The sequence below is a fragment of the Mirounga angustirostris genome, unplaced genomic scaffold, assembly GCF_029215605.1.
Source record: "Mirounga angustirostris isolate CCGP_5_RB_7025 unplaced genomic scaffold, mMirAng1.0.hap1 SCAF_3, whole genome shotgun sequence".
NCBI classification, from domain to species: Eukaryota; Metazoa; Chordata; class Mammalia; order Carnivora; family Phocidae; genus Mirounga; species Mirounga angustirostris.
In genome coordinates this window covers 194663068-194678934 of record NW_026991711.1, presented here as the reverse complement: position 1 = coordinate 194678934, position 15867 = coordinate 194663068, and the positions used below count along the sequence as shown (strand labels likewise).

General features: G+C 49.2%; 1 protein-coding gene across 8 annotated transcripts in view; it reads left to right on the top strand.

Annotated features, from left to right (window-relative positions):
- HDLBP (high density lipoprotein binding protein) overlaps nt 1-15867 on the top strand; it is a 75352-nt gene that overhangs the window by 46340 nt on the left and 13145 nt on the right. For 7 of the 8 annotated variants that reach the window (XR_010410379.1, XM_045867576.3, XM_045867578.3 and 4 more), the window contains exons 6-17: nt 786-992; nt 1076-1291; nt 1835-2041; nt 2198-2305; nt 3561-3665; nt 4012-4090; nt 7967-8106; nt 9354-9458; nt 9585-9698; nt 10548-10634; nt 10801-10932; nt 14208-14426. Coding sequence is in view for 7 of the 8 variants with exons in the window: in XM_045867576.3 (XP_045723532.1) it covers nt 786-992; nt 1076-1291; nt 1835-2041; nt 2198-2305; nt 3561-3665; nt 4012-4090; nt 7967-8106; nt 9354-9458; nt 9585-9698; nt 10548-10634; nt 10801-10932; nt 14208-14426 (1719 nt within the window). In the remaining variant the exon portion in view is untranslated. Of the gene's footprint in view, nt 1-427; nt 561-785; nt 993-1075; nt 1292-1834; nt 2042-2197; nt 2306-3560; nt 3666-4011; nt 4091-7966; nt 8107-9353; nt 9459-9584; nt 9699-10547; nt 10635-10800; nt 10933-14207; nt 14427-15867 lie in introns of all 8 variants that reach the window. The other variant, XM_064587407.1, reaches the window with a different exon arrangement.

Below are 15867 nucleotides of genomic sequence, written 5' to 3'. Positions count from 1 at the left end.
TTATTGCTTCTGTGACACAATGTGACATTTTTGTTTTGAATGTTAAGTGGTCTGCCATAAGCTTGTATCCCTGGCTGGCCTGTGAGTCTCTGCTACACTGGTGTTGGGAGTGCTGACACTTTGCTTTTTTTTTAAGTCTTCTTGACAGCTCCTTTCTGTACAGAGTCTGGAAGACTAGGAGCCTCTGTCCTCCTCCTTGCTCTCTGTGACTTCAGGAAGTTGCTTGATTTCTAGCAGTTGGACTCACTGGATGTGAAGGCTTTGGATTATTTCTGTTTTATTTCCTCAAGACAAGTTGTCTATTTTAAACTGGTTGTAAAAGAGATAGAAGAATTTATTATCGGATATAGGGTTCATGTCTGGGGGAAAAAAAATAGCCTGGGCCTCTGGTTAGTCAATATGTATGTGCTTTCCTATCATATCCTAGGATGGTGTTAGCAATCATCAAAGTGGAAAACAAGACAGATAGCATTCTTGAATATTCCTGTTCTCGTGGTGGCTTACTGGGCTGAGAAGATGTTGAACAAATAATTACTTCTAAATAATTATGACAGCTGAAGGTGCGACATGGGGCCATGGGAATGTATCGTGCTTGAACTTTTCCTAGCCTTGGGGTCAGGGTAAGCTTCCCCAAGAACGTGATGTTTAACTTGAGACTTCCGAGGGATGGGTTGGGGGCTGGCTAGACAAGAATGGCATTTCAGCCAGGGAGAATATTGTGGAGAAATAGGCTTTTTCCTAACCTAAAAACATTGTTGTTTCCTTTGGTTCTCTTCCTGTTGTAGGCCTCAGCGACTGTAGCCATTCCCAAAGAACACCACCGCTTTGTTATTGGCAAAAATGGAGAGAAACTGCAAGACTTGGAGCTCAAAACTGCAACCAAAATCCAGATCCCACGCCCAGATGACGCCAGCAATCAGATCAGGATCACCGGTACCAAAGAAGGCATTGAGAAAGCTCGCCATGAAGTCCTGCTCATCTCTGCTGAGCAGGTGGGGCCAACTGAGGGCCTGGGGTATGTGTATTGGCCTCAGCCCCAGAGCTGTGCCCTCACGGTGTGTCCTGTCCTTTCCAGGACAAACGTGCTGTCGAGAGGCTGGAAGTGGAGAAGGCGTTCCACCCCTTCATCGCCGGGCCTTATAACCGACTCGTTGGCGAGATCATGCAGGAGACAGGGACGCGCATCAACATCCCCCCACCCAGTGTCAACCGGACAGAAATCGTCTTCACAGGAGAGAAGGAGCAGTTGGCTCAGGCTGTGGCTCGCATCAAGAAGATTTACGAGGAGAAGGTAGCGGTTGGGAAGAGCATGTAGGGACTGTCACGTGGAGATGTGGCTGAGGCCTAGCCCTACCCCTTTCCTCTTGTGTCCAACCGAGTTCAGTTTCCAGTCAGTTAGGAGGTGGGGCTGCTTGGCAGGGAAAGAGTGGACAGAGCTCCGAGCTCTGGGCTGTCGCAGGGCTGCATGCGGCACCGGAGCGGATCGTGTCTCTGAGTTAGTGGTTAGCTGTTAGTTCACCCCGGCGGACTGTGAGGTCTGAACCTCGTTCTTGGAGGTGTGGAGGGAACTTGGGGTCTTCACCTCTTTGAAGTTGCCGTCTCCAGTCTGGGTGGGGACTTAAATTCTCAGGTGATTCTTATGAGGAGAAAACCCAGTTCTCCTTGCTCAGTGGAGTTTTGGGGGTGGGGTGTTGCCCATCTTCACTTGCTGGGGCTCACAGAGTATAATCTAGGTCTCTGATCTTGCTCCCTCCCTTTTTGGTGACAGCATTCTGTCTCCACCTTTTCCTCCCGGGGCCCTTCCCTCTGATGCCCTTACGGTGCTCTTCCTTAGAAAAAGAAGACCACAACCATCGCTGTGGAGGTGAAGAAATCCCAGCACAAGTATGTCATCGGGCCGAAGGGCAATTCCTTACAGGAGATCCTGGAAAGAACAGGAGTTTCTGTGGAGATCCCACCGTCAGACAGCATCTCGGAGACTGTGATACTTCGAGGCGAGCCTGAAAAGCTAGGGCAGGCACTGACTGAAGTCTATGCCAAGGTAACTGCCTTCAGGAGTAGATCACAGCTGCTGCTTGTAGGGCCGACCTCCCGAATTGCATTTCCGGGGCCCCGGGAGCAGGGACTGTGTCGGGCGGGAAGCAGGAGCATGGAGCCCGGACTGCACAGCCCACCACTCTGCTTCCTGGTTTCCTAGGCCAACAGTTTTACTGTGTCGTCTGTCTCTGCTCCTTCCTGGCTTCACCGGTTCATCATTGGCAAGAAAGGGCAGAATCTGGCCAAAATCACTCAGCAGATGCCCAAGGTGAGGAGGCGTTGGGAATTTGTTACTCGGGGTTCTTCTTGCTTTTGTCCTCCCGTTTCTGACATTTGTTTTCTTGCTGTTTATTCTGGGGATGGCTCTGAAGATCGTGGCACACTGTGTGACCGTTTCCACGGTTAGCTGAGGAAGAGCAAAATAAATTTTTAAAAATATCTCTGTCATTCTTTTGATCTTTTTAATCAGAGACCGTGCGTATTGTTGGGTTTCATGACCACCTTAGCAGACGTGCCCTCTGTCACGGCACAGTAACTTTCCCACAGTTCTGTGTGTGCTCTCGGAAGAGCAGACGTGTGCACAGCGCGTGTGAAGCGTGGAGTGACGGCCTCTTTGAATGCTTTCCATTTCTGTCCTTGACATCTTCCCACTTTTCCAGAGACCACTGCAGCTCCCAGTGAACGCCCACAGGATGGCCTGCCAGAGATCACATCCACCGTACTGTCCTCCTTTTCACACTTGGTTTCCAATGACTTATTAGTCCTTTTGCTTTCCTAGCCTCTGAGCCCTGGTTCACGCAGATGCAGTGGCTTCATGGGGCTGCTCTCACTGCCCTTGTCCCATGTTGCCTTCTTGCCTGGTGTATTGTAAATGAGGACAGGGCTGGCCTTGCCTGTGGGACCACCTTTGGGCAGCTGTACATGAGTTAAAATTCCATCCCTGATATTTGTCTCATTCCTTACTCGAGCAAAGAAGAGTGGGCCTGGGGGCGCCTGGGTGGCTCAGTCAGCAGTTGAGTGTCCAACTCTTGATTTCAGCTCAGGTCATGATCTCAGGGTCATAGGATCGAGCCCCTCGTTGTGCTCCATGCTGAGCTGTTTTAAGATTCTCTCTCTTCCTCTCCCTCTGCCCCTCCCACACACACACACAGTTGTGCACATGCAGATGCACGCGGTCTCTCTCAAAAATTAAAGAGAAGAAAAGAAGAGCTGGCCCGTAACAGTGAAAGTGATACAGGGGATGGGGGGACAGTTGGTGCTGATGTGCTTTCAGTCCATGGTTTTGCTATTGAAGGCACATCGTGGAGGACATCACAGTTCCCATATCTGGTGAAGGGAGGAGGATTAGAGCAGAATAATGGGCGTCCCCCAGCCGTCCCGTTCAGCGTTCCGGGGGGTCTGGACATGCCTTTATATAAAGCAGTTGGGATTGGCTGCTGCCTCAGCAAAGCACCCACGGGTTCTGAGGGCATTGCTACTGTGCTGTCTCGAGGTCGGTCTGTTTCCTGGTTCTGCTGTGGTAGGTGCACATCGAGTTCACAGAGGGTGAGGACAAGATCACCCTGGAAGGCCCCACAGAGGATGTAAACGTGGCCCAGGAACAGATCGAAGCCATGGTCAAGGACTTGGTAAGGTGGCCCTTTGCATATTCTCGGTGCTGCTGAAGCCGGGGCATAGCCAGGATGTCATTGCTTGCCTGTCACACATCACGTAGGTGGGTGGGCCTGGGGACACCAGGGGTGAGTGCTGGGCTCTGAGACAGAACCTGGCAAAGTCCAGGAGGGTCACAGATAGAAGGGCCTTTCAGGGGGGCGGGGCCCAAAGGACAATCTTGGAACTGTGGCCGATGGTAGAGTTCCAGAAAAAGGCCACGGCTGCCAGCTTGTGGACCAGGGTTGTGGTTGCATGTCTGGGACTGTGGCACATACTATGGCCTCAAGAGCTTGTCTCTGGACCCATTCTGTTCTCCTGCAGATTAACCGGATGGACTACGTGGAGATCAACGTGGACCACAAGTTCCACAGACACCTCATCGGGAAGAGCGGGGCCAATAGTGAGTGGGGCTGACAGCGCCGAGGGTGACCGTGGTGGGAGAAAGTCAGTTTCAGACTGGGTGTCCTCGCCTTCTCCTCGGGCTGTGGTTGCTCTGGAGACCTGGGACCTGGTCAGAGGCCACGGTGAAGGCACACCTGAGCCCAATGGGCGACATCCCTGGTTTGCAGTCTTCATGGAGTCAGTACTGCATGGTCCCCTGGTGGGGCTCCCCGAGGAGTAGGAAAGATCAGGCCTCACGTGCATGTCTTTTGGTGTGGGGAGGGGTCGTCTGGGCGCGTAGTAACACTGCTGCCCACGTAAGTTCTGTCAGACAAGGAGGGTGGGTGTGGTTTGCAGGAAGTGTGCTGAGGGAGCGCTCTGCCCAGATGGAGAGCGTTTTCTAAAACCCCACGCCTGGGCCCAGCTTGCCTGTGAGGCCGCCCCACACATCACCGTGCGCTCCCTGTCCCTGTGTCTGAACTGCAGTGGAAGGTGAGAGGGCAGCGCATGGCCCGGCCTGGGTCCTTCCTGAGGTTGCAGGGAACCCACCTGTGTAGACAGGGTGCCCTGCGAGTGTGTCCTCTTCAGGTTTTGCCCGATGTAGTCCAGTTTTCGTTTGTAGTAAGTGTAAGCTTGTCAGCTCTGCCGTATTTGGTGCCAGTATTGTGTTCCCAGGGACTTTACACGATGATAGTGAGAGTCCACGGACGCAAAGTCCATGGGAGCTTTCAGCGGTGCCTCCTCGCACGCACTGCTCAAACCATGCACGCTCTGTAACTTTTGCTTTTGTTGTTTTGTTTTGTTTTGTTTTGATTAATAGTACAGTGTCTTTTGTTTAAAGAACATAAGGAAGTGTGGTTCTGACATTCATTTCTGGTGTGTGAGGCCACCAGGGTGGTTCACATTACGTCTGTCCTGTTTTTGGTTTCATTCCTTCCCCCCCTTTTCTTTCATGATCTGAAGTCTCCTGCCCGGCTTCTGAGTGCTTGGCTCTGGTTGTCTCTGCATGTGCTCACGACGCTCCTCGGTGACCCCTACGGAGCTTGGGCAAAGTCTGGTCTTGTTTCATGGGACAAGGCCTGTCCAGGGTGTGGGGGCATGGGTCTCTAACTGCAGAAACTGGGCTCTGTCCAAAGAAGGTGACAGAATTCCATATGTTTTTTGTTTTTTTTTTTTAAGATTTTATTTATTTATTTGAGAGAGAGAATGAGATAGAGCATGAGAGGGGGGAGGGTCAGAGGGAGAAGCAGACTCCCTGCCGAGCAGGGAGCCCAATGCGGGACTCGATCCCGGGACTCCAGGATCATGACCTGGGCCGAAGGCAGTCGCTCAACCAACTGAGCCACCCAGGCACCCAGAGAATTCCATACGTTTTGCAAAGACCGTGAAAGCACTCGATTTGGGTCTGAGCTGATGGCGGACTTTGTCTAAGCAGCATTGTGGCCTCCATGGAGCCCTAAGGTGGTCATTGGGCTGCCCTTGTTTTCAGTTCATGTAAAGCTTTCTGATTTTTAGTGATTTCTGTTTCTGGTTTTTTGAGAGTAATTTTGTGACCTGAGAACAGTGGTTCAGTTCCCAAACTTGTTTCCACATTAGAAACCCCAGGGATCTTTATCATTGGAACAGAATAGAGACCCCAGAAATGAATCCTCAACCATACGGCCAACTAATCTTTGACAAAGCAGGAAAGAATATCCAATGGGAAAAAGTCTCTTTAACAAATGATGTTTGGATAATTGGACAGCCACATGCAGAAGAATGAAACTGGGCCATTTACTTACCCTATACATAAAAATTGACTCAAAATGGATGAAAGACCTAAATGTGAGACAGGAATCCCTCAAAATCCTAGAGGAGAACACAGGCATCAACCTCTGTGATCTCAGCCGTAGCAACTTCTTGATAGACACACCTCTAAAGGCAAGGGAAGCAAGGGCAAAAATGAACTGTTGGGACTTAATCAAGATAAAAAGCTTCTGCACAGCAAAGGAAGAGTCAACAAAACCAAAAGACAACAGACAGAATGGGAGAAGATGATTTGCAAATGACCTATCAGATAAAGGGCTAGCATCCAAAATCTATAAAGAACTTACCAGACCCAACACCCAAAGAACAAATAATCCAGTCAAGAAACATGAACAGATATTTCTCCAAAGAAGTCATCAGATATCCGGGGCACCTGGGTGGCTCAGTCAGTTAAGCATCTGCCTTCAGCTCAGGTCATGGTTCCAGGGTCCTGAGATGGAGCCCACATCGGGCTCCCTGCTTAGCAGGGAGTTTGCCTCTCCCTCTCTCTCCACCTTGGCCCCCACTTGGGCTCAAATAAAGAAGATCTTAAAGAAAAAAAGGTCTACAAATGGCCAACAGACACATGAAAAAATGCTCAGCATCATGTGGTATCAGGGAAATACAAATCAAAACCACAATGAGTTACCACCTCACACCAGTCAGAACAACAAGTGTTGACGAGGTTGTCAAGAAAGGGGAACTTTCTTATCCTGTTGGTGGGAACGCAAGCTGGTGTAGCCACTCTGGAAAACAGTATGGAGGTTCCTCAGAAAGTTGAAAATAGAGCTACCTTATGACCCAGTAATTGCACTACTGGGTATTTACCCCAAAGATACAAATGTAGTGAAAAGAAGGGGCACATGCACTCCAATGTTTATAGCAGCAATGTCCACAATAGCCAAACTGGGGAAAGAGCCCAGATGTCCATCGACAGAAGAATGGATAAAGAAGATGGCGGGGCGCCTGGGTGGCTCGGTTGGTTAAGCGACTGACTTCGGCTCAGGTCATGATCCTGAGTCCCGGGATCGAGTCCCGCATCGGGCTCCCTGCTCAGCGGGGGGTCTGCTTCTCCCTCTGACCCTCCTCCCTCTCATGCTCTCTGTCTCTCATTCTCTCTCTCTCAAATAAATAAATAAAAACTTTAAAAAAAAAAAAAAAAAAGAAGATGGCGTATCTGTATACAATGGAATACTACTCAGCCGTAAAAAAAAAAAAATGAAATCTTGCCATTAGCAACAACGTGGATGGAACTAGAGGGCGTTATGCTAAGTGAAATAAATCAGTCAGAGAAAGACAGTTATCATATGATTTTAGTCATATGTGGAATTTAAGAAACAAGACAGAGGATCTTAGGAGAAGGGAGGGAAAATAAAACAAGACGAAATCAGAGAAGGAGACAAACCATAAGAGACTCTTAATCTCAGGAAACAAACTGAAGGTTGCTGGAGGGGAGGGGGTGGGGGGAAGGGGTGACTGGGTGATGGGCATGAAGGAGGGCACGGGATGGAATGAGCACTGGGTGTTAAGACAATCACTGAACTCTACCTCTGAAATTAATAATACACTATATGTTAATTAATTGAATTTAAATTTTAAAAAGCTTTCGAATACTTCAAGATACTTCCGGTGAAAATAGAAGTTGTCAATTATCACATAATAAATGTGTCAATTGTATATTTTAGTAAACTATCGTTTTCCAAATGATCAATCAATACATGAGTAGAGATCAACCAAAGTAAAGAAAAAAAAAAAGAAACAGCTGTGATCTTTTAAGTGTTCTTTTTTTTGGTTTTTTTGGTTCTTTTAAGTGTTCTAAAGCCCCAGCCATACCCCAGACCAGCTGAGCCTCATCCACAGTGAGGCCCCAGCTGTCAGTCGCGGGATGCTGTCAGGACGATGCCAGTGTGCCTCATCCAGGTGGAAACCATAATCAGCTCATTTGAGAGAACAGAGAATCTTGCTTTGGCGGCCTAATCACCCTCTTTGCTTGTGGGGTGACTGATGAGGTTATTTGGGGCTTTGGCCCTGTTCTGCCAGTGACCCTGTAGTCACTGGTGGAACTTAGTAGATTCTGAGTCCAAAATGTGTTTCCTTTTGTGCTTTTAAGTAAACAGAATCAAAGACCAGTATAAGGTGTCCGTACGCATCCCTCCTGACAGTGAGAAGAGCAACCTGATTCGCATCGAGGGGGACCCACAGGGTGTGCAGCAGGCCAAGCGGGAGCTGCTGGAGCTCGCCTCTCGGATGGTAAGACCTGTGGGCAGGTCCTGTGTCTGGGGAGCAGCGTATTTTCTCCCGCAGTTCTGCAGTGGCTCTGACTTGCTGGGGCCCAGGCCCTGTATGAGGGAGGCCCTGGGGCTCTGCAGCTGGGTCTTCAGCCTTGGCCAAACCCGTGTCTGTGATGCTTGAGGGACCAATTCTTAAAAGCACCCAGGTGATTCCCACATGGAGCTCAGGTTGAAAATTCCTGCTGTGTGGTTATCTGCAACTCCGGGGGTTGGAGGGTGGGGGCATGAGCCCTGTTCCCTGAGCTAAGCTGCTGGCACTGGTGTGTTTTTCTGGATTGTGTGTGTCAGACGCAGATAACCATGCAGCAGTGATTCCCCATTTTGGCTGCATGTAGGGGTCACGGGTGCCTTTCAGAATCCAGAGGCGTTACCTACTGCGTGAGTGATCGTAGCTTAGCACAGACACATGCAGAACGTCGGGAAAGCCTCAGGCAGGGCAGTGCATGTGCCTCACTGGGGAAGGGAGCAAGCCCCCCACGTCTGCTCGCACCGGTTCCCAAGCCTGGAGCCTCCCCTCAGAGGCCCCCTTTTGACAGTAGACATTCCCTTGTCCTCAGCTGCAAGCCAGTGCATGCGGCCTCCCGCTGTTCCCTGACCATCCCTGAGCTCCCGTCTGGCCAGGGCCCCCTTGGTCTGGGGTGTCTTGTACCTGTGTTGGACTCCTAAACCCTTGTTTCTTTTTAAACCTGGTGCCAGTCTGATCCAGAATCTCCCCTGAGTTCTTTCAGATGGTTGACTGGTAGTATGTTTTCTTTATCCCAGCTCTGCTTCTTGTGTATTTCTGGTGACATTTTAGTGAGACCTGGAGGAGGGTGAGAACGATGCAAGTTCATTATTCATTCTTAATGATCCACACAGGGCAGTGGTCTGAACCATACTGTGTTCAGGAAGGATCGCTACCTGTCCTGCAGAGTGTTAGGCCTCCTGGTCTCTTGCTCTGGTCAGCACAGAAGCGCTGACTGAACTGCTTTGGTGACTAAGGCTACTTGCAGTACCACTTTCAGTTGAAGGGTCCCTGCTCGGTTGTTGAATTGTACTTCCTTCCGGAGAATAATGCCCAGCCTGTGTTGTTGGAGAGAGCAGGTGTCCTCTAGCGGGTGCTCTCTCCTGGCTGGTGACTCCCAAGGATGCCACAGGGCACTGCTGTGCTCCCTGGGCTCCCGGAGCCTCCTGCTGTAATGTCCTCTACTTGAATTGTGCTTTTAGGAAAACGAGCGCACCAAGGATCTGATTATTGAGCAGAGATTCCATCGCACAATCATTGGGCAGAAGGGTGAACGGATCCGTGAAATTCGTGACAAATTCCCAGAGGTAAAGGTTTCCCAGTGGCATTCTTCAGCCCCCTTGGAGTGATTGATTGCCACTTAGAGATACTCAGTATTTTAGAATCCAGTCCTTACCAGTAACTGAACTTGAATTTGTGATGATTTGTTCCAGGTTATCATCAACTTTCCAGACCCAGCACAAAAAAGTGATATTGTTCAACTCAGAGGGCCCAAGAATGAGGTGGAAAAATGCACAAAATACATGCAGAAGATGGTGGCAGATCTGGTAGGAGGATGTTTCCCATCCTTGGTTGTGATAGTGCTGCCGGTGGCAGAGAGACCTGGGGGGGGGGATCCCATCAGAACCCCTGCTTCAGGGGGCACACTCAGGCCCGGGCTTGGTCTGCCATCGATGGAGGGGTGTCGACAACTCTTAGGACTTCAGTGTTCCGTGGAATTCAGGTGGGGTTCCAGGCTCCTTGTTCCCTTAAGGGATCTTCAGATACCTGGATAAGCTGTCCCATCCAGTGAGGAGAGAGATTTGCACAGGCAGTATGGGGAGCCATTTATTGATTGGCTATTAAGAAGCTGGAATGAGAGCCGGCTGTTTGGAAAGTGCTGAGGGTGGTTATTGATGGGAAGGCTGCAGATGGGCTCATGCTTTCTGTGGTTTCTCATGGGGCTTGGACTGAGCTCACCACTGCCTCAGATTGCTGGTGGGTGCGTTCCCAGCACTGAGCTCGTTCACACTGCCACGGCGTGGTGGGGTTTGTGTGTTCTGGGCTTACTTCTCTCAGCCTGGTGGCCAGGACTCCCTCCTACCCATAGTGTCCGTTGAGGGCACCCAACACATTGCTTCTGGATTACGGACCTTGCACTGAACAGGTGGCAGGTTCTATGGGGAGCCACTTTTTATCAAGGTGGCTTTGCATCGGTTGACAGTGGCATGCCAGGTTAGCTTATTGTTGGGTAAGTTATGCCTCCATCTAAAGGTCAGAGGTCCTAGGGGGAGACGAGCAGGGTCCAAGTGTGTGTTTCTAATAGCGAATCCTGTCATTTCATACTCCCTCACGGATGAAGGGACACATCACTGTCCAGCATGAGGGCTAATGGTGCCACCTCTTTTGTTTTTAAGGTGGAAAATAGCTATTCAATTTCTGTTCCGATCTTCAAACAATTTCACAAGAACATCATTGGGAAAGGAGGCGCAAACATTAAAAAGGTGACCGGCCAGCTTGTCCCCTGAATCTTGGCTCCCCTCGGCCTGCCCCCCCAAAGCCCTGTGCCATTCTGGCTTAAAGTTGAAGGAGGGAGCCTTACTTTCCAGCCCTGGGCTCCAAGTGTCTCAACTGGGAAGTCAGTTCTCATGGTCCCCTGTCTCCTGGTAGATTCGGGAAGAAAGCAACACTAAGATCGACCTTCCAGCAGAGAACAGCAATTCAGAGACCATTGTCATCACAGGCAAGCGAGCCAACTGTGAGGCCGCCCGGAGCCGCATCCTGTCCATCCAGAAAGACCTGGTAATGGGGTGTTGTGTGACAGGGCATGTGCCAGGCTCCCCGTCATCGTGTCTCATCAGCTCTCCCCATAGCAGTGCAGGCCCATGGCCGGCCTCCTGCCACACGCCTGGGGCCATGCTTACCACTAGACCTGAGCAGTAGCACTGGATTTGAGTGCTTGGAAATCATCCTGTCCTGAAGGCATAACAATCTTTTTTTTTTTTTTTTAATTTTTGAAAGATAATATGTAAGAAACTTCATGTTTAAAGTATGCAGTTTGATAAGTTTTGACCTATGTTGTACATGCATGGACTCTCCGTGCTCAGGATAATGAGCATATCCAGCACCCCGGAGATGTCCTCATGCCCCATTTCAGCACCTTCCTCTGTCCTGCCAGCCCCCACCCCGCCACTCTGCCTGTCCAGCCCTTCATCTGCTTTCAGCCACGGGATTGTCGAGTTTCCTGTGTCCTCGTACAAAAGAAATCATGGTGTTTGCTCTCGCAGCTCGAGCTCTTCTCACATGGAGCAGCTACGTTGAGATGCATCTGTGTTGTCCTGTGTGTCAGTCGGTTTTGTTTCTTTCCTGGGTGATAGGTCCCTGCGTGCACAAATTTTTCGCCTAAGATTTGTAGCTTTCAAGGGTTTTTTTTTCTAGGTTGTCAAGGTTTTTAGCATAAAGTTTTTCATAATATTCCCATACTGTGCTTTCACTGTGCTGATGTCTCATGTTCCGGATACGTGTAATTTGTGTCATTATAGAATTATCTTCTTTTACCCTTGGTAGTAGTCTTTGCTCTGAAATCTATTTTTTCTCATTAAAGTGGGTTTCTTTTAGGCAGCTTTTTTTATTCAATCTTAAAGATTTTATTTATTAGAGAGTGAGTGTGGGGGAGGAGCAGTGGGAGAACGACAAGCAGACTCCACGCCCAGTGCAGAGCCCTCCCTACACGGGGCTCCAGCTCCCAACCCTGAGATCATGACCTGAGCCGAAATCAGGAGTCACACCTTAACCGACTGAGCCACCCAGATGCCCCAATCTCTGCCTTTTTTAAATGGAGGTTTTTACATTTAATTACATTAGTAAATGTGTGTATCATGTATTATGTTACATATTTTATTATATTTGTTTAGTAAGTGTGATTAAATACAAATTTTTTAATTTTTAGAATTGTGGAAAATACACATAACAAAATTTACCACCTTCGTGTGCAACCCCGGGCATCAGCTATGTGGCTGTGCCCGCTGTTGTCTTCAGCACTTTCCCATCTCCCCAAATAGAAGCTGTACCTGCAAACCCCTCTCCATCCCCTCCCCAGGCCCTGGTCATGGTCGTTTTATGGAGGTGTCCTGCATTTGTTTTCTGTTTGCCCCATCTACTTTGTTCTCTTTTTCTGCCTGCTTTTGGATTTAATATAATTTTCTTACTCCTCTCATCTCCTTTTTGGCTTATTGGACATAACTTTTATTTTTGTGGTGGTTTTAGGGTTTTTAGTGTACATCCTCCACTTAGGCCCTATCTCTAAGTGACTTTGTGCTGGTTGCAGTGCAGTTTGAGAAGCTGCGAACCCCCATTTATCACCCAAGTCTCCGTGTCCATGTCCCCAGCCCCACAACACAGTGCTGTTTCACACTGGCTTCTTGCACTCGGTGTTAGTAGTAAGTCGGGTCATACGGTCGGAGTGTGTTTAGTTCTGTAAGGAAGTGCCAGACCGTCTTCCAGCTAGGCTGAGCTTTTCTGTGTTCCCAGCGGCGGACCTCAGGCCGCAGGTGTTCTTTCAGGACTTAGGACTTTGCTTCAGGGCCTTCCTAGTGTTTCTGCGGACACATCTGAGGTCCTCCTTGGCTTTCCTCCTCTGCACAGACTTCCTCTGGCTGTATTTAGGATTGTCACAAGGGCGGCAAGCCTTACGAAAGTTACCATGTGTCTGGGCGTCCTTTTCTTCATGTTGGTTAGAGTTGATTGAGCTTCTTGGATGCAAAGACTTCAGCGTTGTCAAATCCTTCTTGATTGACTGATTGATTTTTTTAGAGAACGTGTGCATGAGCAAAGGGGGAGAGAGAGAATCTCAAACACACTCTCCGCTGAGCACAGAGCCTGTGGGGCTCGATCTCATGACCCCGAGATCATGACCTGAGCCAAAATCGAGTCGGAGGCTCAACTGATTCAGCCCCCCAGGCGCCCCTGGAGTCATTATTATTAAGTAGTTCTTCCTGTCCTTCCCGTCGGGACTCCAGTTACTTGGGGCTAGGCCGGCTGGAGGTGGTCCTGTGGTTCACTGGTACGTTATTTATTTGGGTGGAAAGGAGAAGTGGTATTTTTCCCATTAGTTTCTTTGAATTCATTAATTTTCTGCAGTGTCTAATCTGCCTGTAATCCCATCTAATGTATTTTTCATTTCAGACATTTTCACCTATAGAAGTTCAGGGTGGAATATTTCATTTTTACACATGACACGCTCTGTTTCCTTTGGGTTTTTTTTACCATGCGTGCAGTCGTGAAAATGCTTGTAGTCATGTTCTCGACCCACTGGTTCTAACGTCTGTGTCACTTCTGGGCTGTTTTCTGTTCTTTCCTCACTGAGTGATTTCTCTTGTTTCTTTGAATGGTATTTTTTCGCTGGATGCCAGAAATTAGGACGTCTACTTGGGTGGATGCTGGATATTTTTGCATTCCTATAAATGTTTTAGCTTTGCTAAGGTACTTTGAAGTACTTGGCTCCTTTTTGGACTTGCTCTTAAGATACATGAGGTGGGGTCACAGCAGTGCCTGGTCTCGGGTGTTCCTTCCCACTCCTGGGGTGAGGCCTCCCTGCACCCAGTGTCCCAGAGTGTAGACAGTACTGTGCACTGCTGTCCCCCCCCCCCCCGCCCAGTGATGTCAGTGTGGGAGCAAACTCCAGTTCACGCGGCTTCTACCAGTCTTGCTCTCCCCAGACTGTCAGCTCTGTGTCCTCAAAGCAGGGTCTCAGCCAGGGGACTGTCATCATGCTCACCTTGCTTGTTTCCCGTCTCCAGTGTCTTGAACACCATTGTTTCTCACAGGAGGTAAATCTGGGCCCTGTTGTCTCACCTTGACTGGAGGCAGGGTTTTAATAGGAAAGGCTGATGATCCATGGGCATCTCGGTTGTGTCTCTGCTTTATGGTGTGATGTGGAGACTTTCCTTCTATGCTGTGTGAGCTGCTCCCCTCCCCAGCCCCCCACAAGTGTCCCCACAAGCACAAGGGCTCCAGGCCCCTCTGCAGTGGGCGTGCCGCCGTGTGTCCCACACCTCACAGACTGTGTGTCATTTCAGGCCAACATAGCCGAGCTGGAGGTCTCGATTCCTGCCAAGCTGCACAACTCCCTCATCGGCACAAAGGGCCGCTTGATCCGCTCCATCATGGAGGAGTGTGGCGGGGTGCACATTCACTTCCCAGTGGAGGGCTCGGGAAGTGACACTGTTGTCATCAGGGGCCCTGCTTCGGATGTGGAGAAGGCCAAGAAGCAGCTCCTGCACCTGGCCGAGGAGAAGGTGAGCTTCATGCCCGGGAGTGACGGCCCTGTGTCTCCCTCTTGGTAGAAATCCTCGCCCCGTTGTTGTGGCAGGTCAGGAAATTGCCTCAGACACCTTTTTGTGTCTTTGATTCTGCCGCTGCTGAACAAAGGCCTTGGCAGGTCAAAGCCTACTTACACAGTACAGAAAATTTGCTATTTGGTTTATTGGTTTGGGGTTTTGTTTTTGTTTTGTTTTGTTTTAAGATTTTATTTCTTTGAGATTGAGCACAAGCAGGGGGAGTGGCAGAGGGAAAGGAAGAAACAGGCTCCCTGCAGCCTGACGTGGGGCTCGATCCCTTGACCCCAGAATCACGACCTGAGCCAAAAGTAGACACTTACCCGACTGAACCACCCAGGCACCCCTGGGTTTTGTTTTGTTTTGTTTTTTTAAGTATGATTTATAGACGATAACACCCGCCTTTCTTAGTGTATACTTCTGAGTTTTGATGAGCATAAACAAACTCATGTGACCACCACTGCAGTGAAAATGTTTTGGCCGGGGCGCCTGGGTGGCTCAGTTGGTTAAGCCACTGCCTTTGGCTCAGGTCATGATTCTGGAGTCCCCGGATCGAGTCCCGCGTCGGTCTCCCTGCTCGGCGAGGAGCCTGCTTCTCCCTCTGACCCTCCCCCCTCTCGTGCTCTCTCTCTCTCTCTCTCTCATTCTCTCTCTCAAATAAATAAATAAAATCTTTAAAAAAAAAAAAATGTTTTGGCCATCACCCCTGAAATTCTGCGTTGAGTCACCTTTGCCCCTTTGTCAGAACCCACGTGTGGGTCTGTTTCTGGACCGTGCTGTGTTCTCGCAACTCCATAGGGAGGGATGGCTGGGAGATCCCTCCAGCTTTGCGCTTTTTCAGACTGCTCTGGCCATTCTGCGTCTTTGCCCTTCTGTGCACATTTGGAACCAGCTTAACAGTTTCTAGGGGGAAATCCTGCTTGGATTTTTGGACAGGGATTGTGTTGAATCTAAAGATCAAATTGGGGAGAATTGACAACTCAGGAGTTTGTAGTTTTCTGGGTTATGTTCTTAAATTTTAAGTCTTCGATTTTTCATTGGTGTTTTGTAGTTTTTAGCATGCGGATCTCATTCATATTTTGTTCAATTTAAATCCTCACTATTTTGCTTTTTAGTGACTGCTGTTGTTAAATGGTACCTTTTAATTCATTTTAATTTCTAGTTACTGTAGCATGTAGAAATGTATCTGATATTTTTATATGGGCTTTGTTTTATGCGTCTGGTTTAAAGTTCAGTTATCAGTTCCAGTAACATTTCTTGTGGATTCTTGAGTTTTCTGTGTAACACACATTGTCTGTGAACAGACAGTTGAATTCTTTCCTGCTGATCCATACACCTGTAGGTGTGGTCTCACTGCATCGCTTGGGCCTCCAGTACGGTGTTGAGGAGCAGTGGTGAGAGG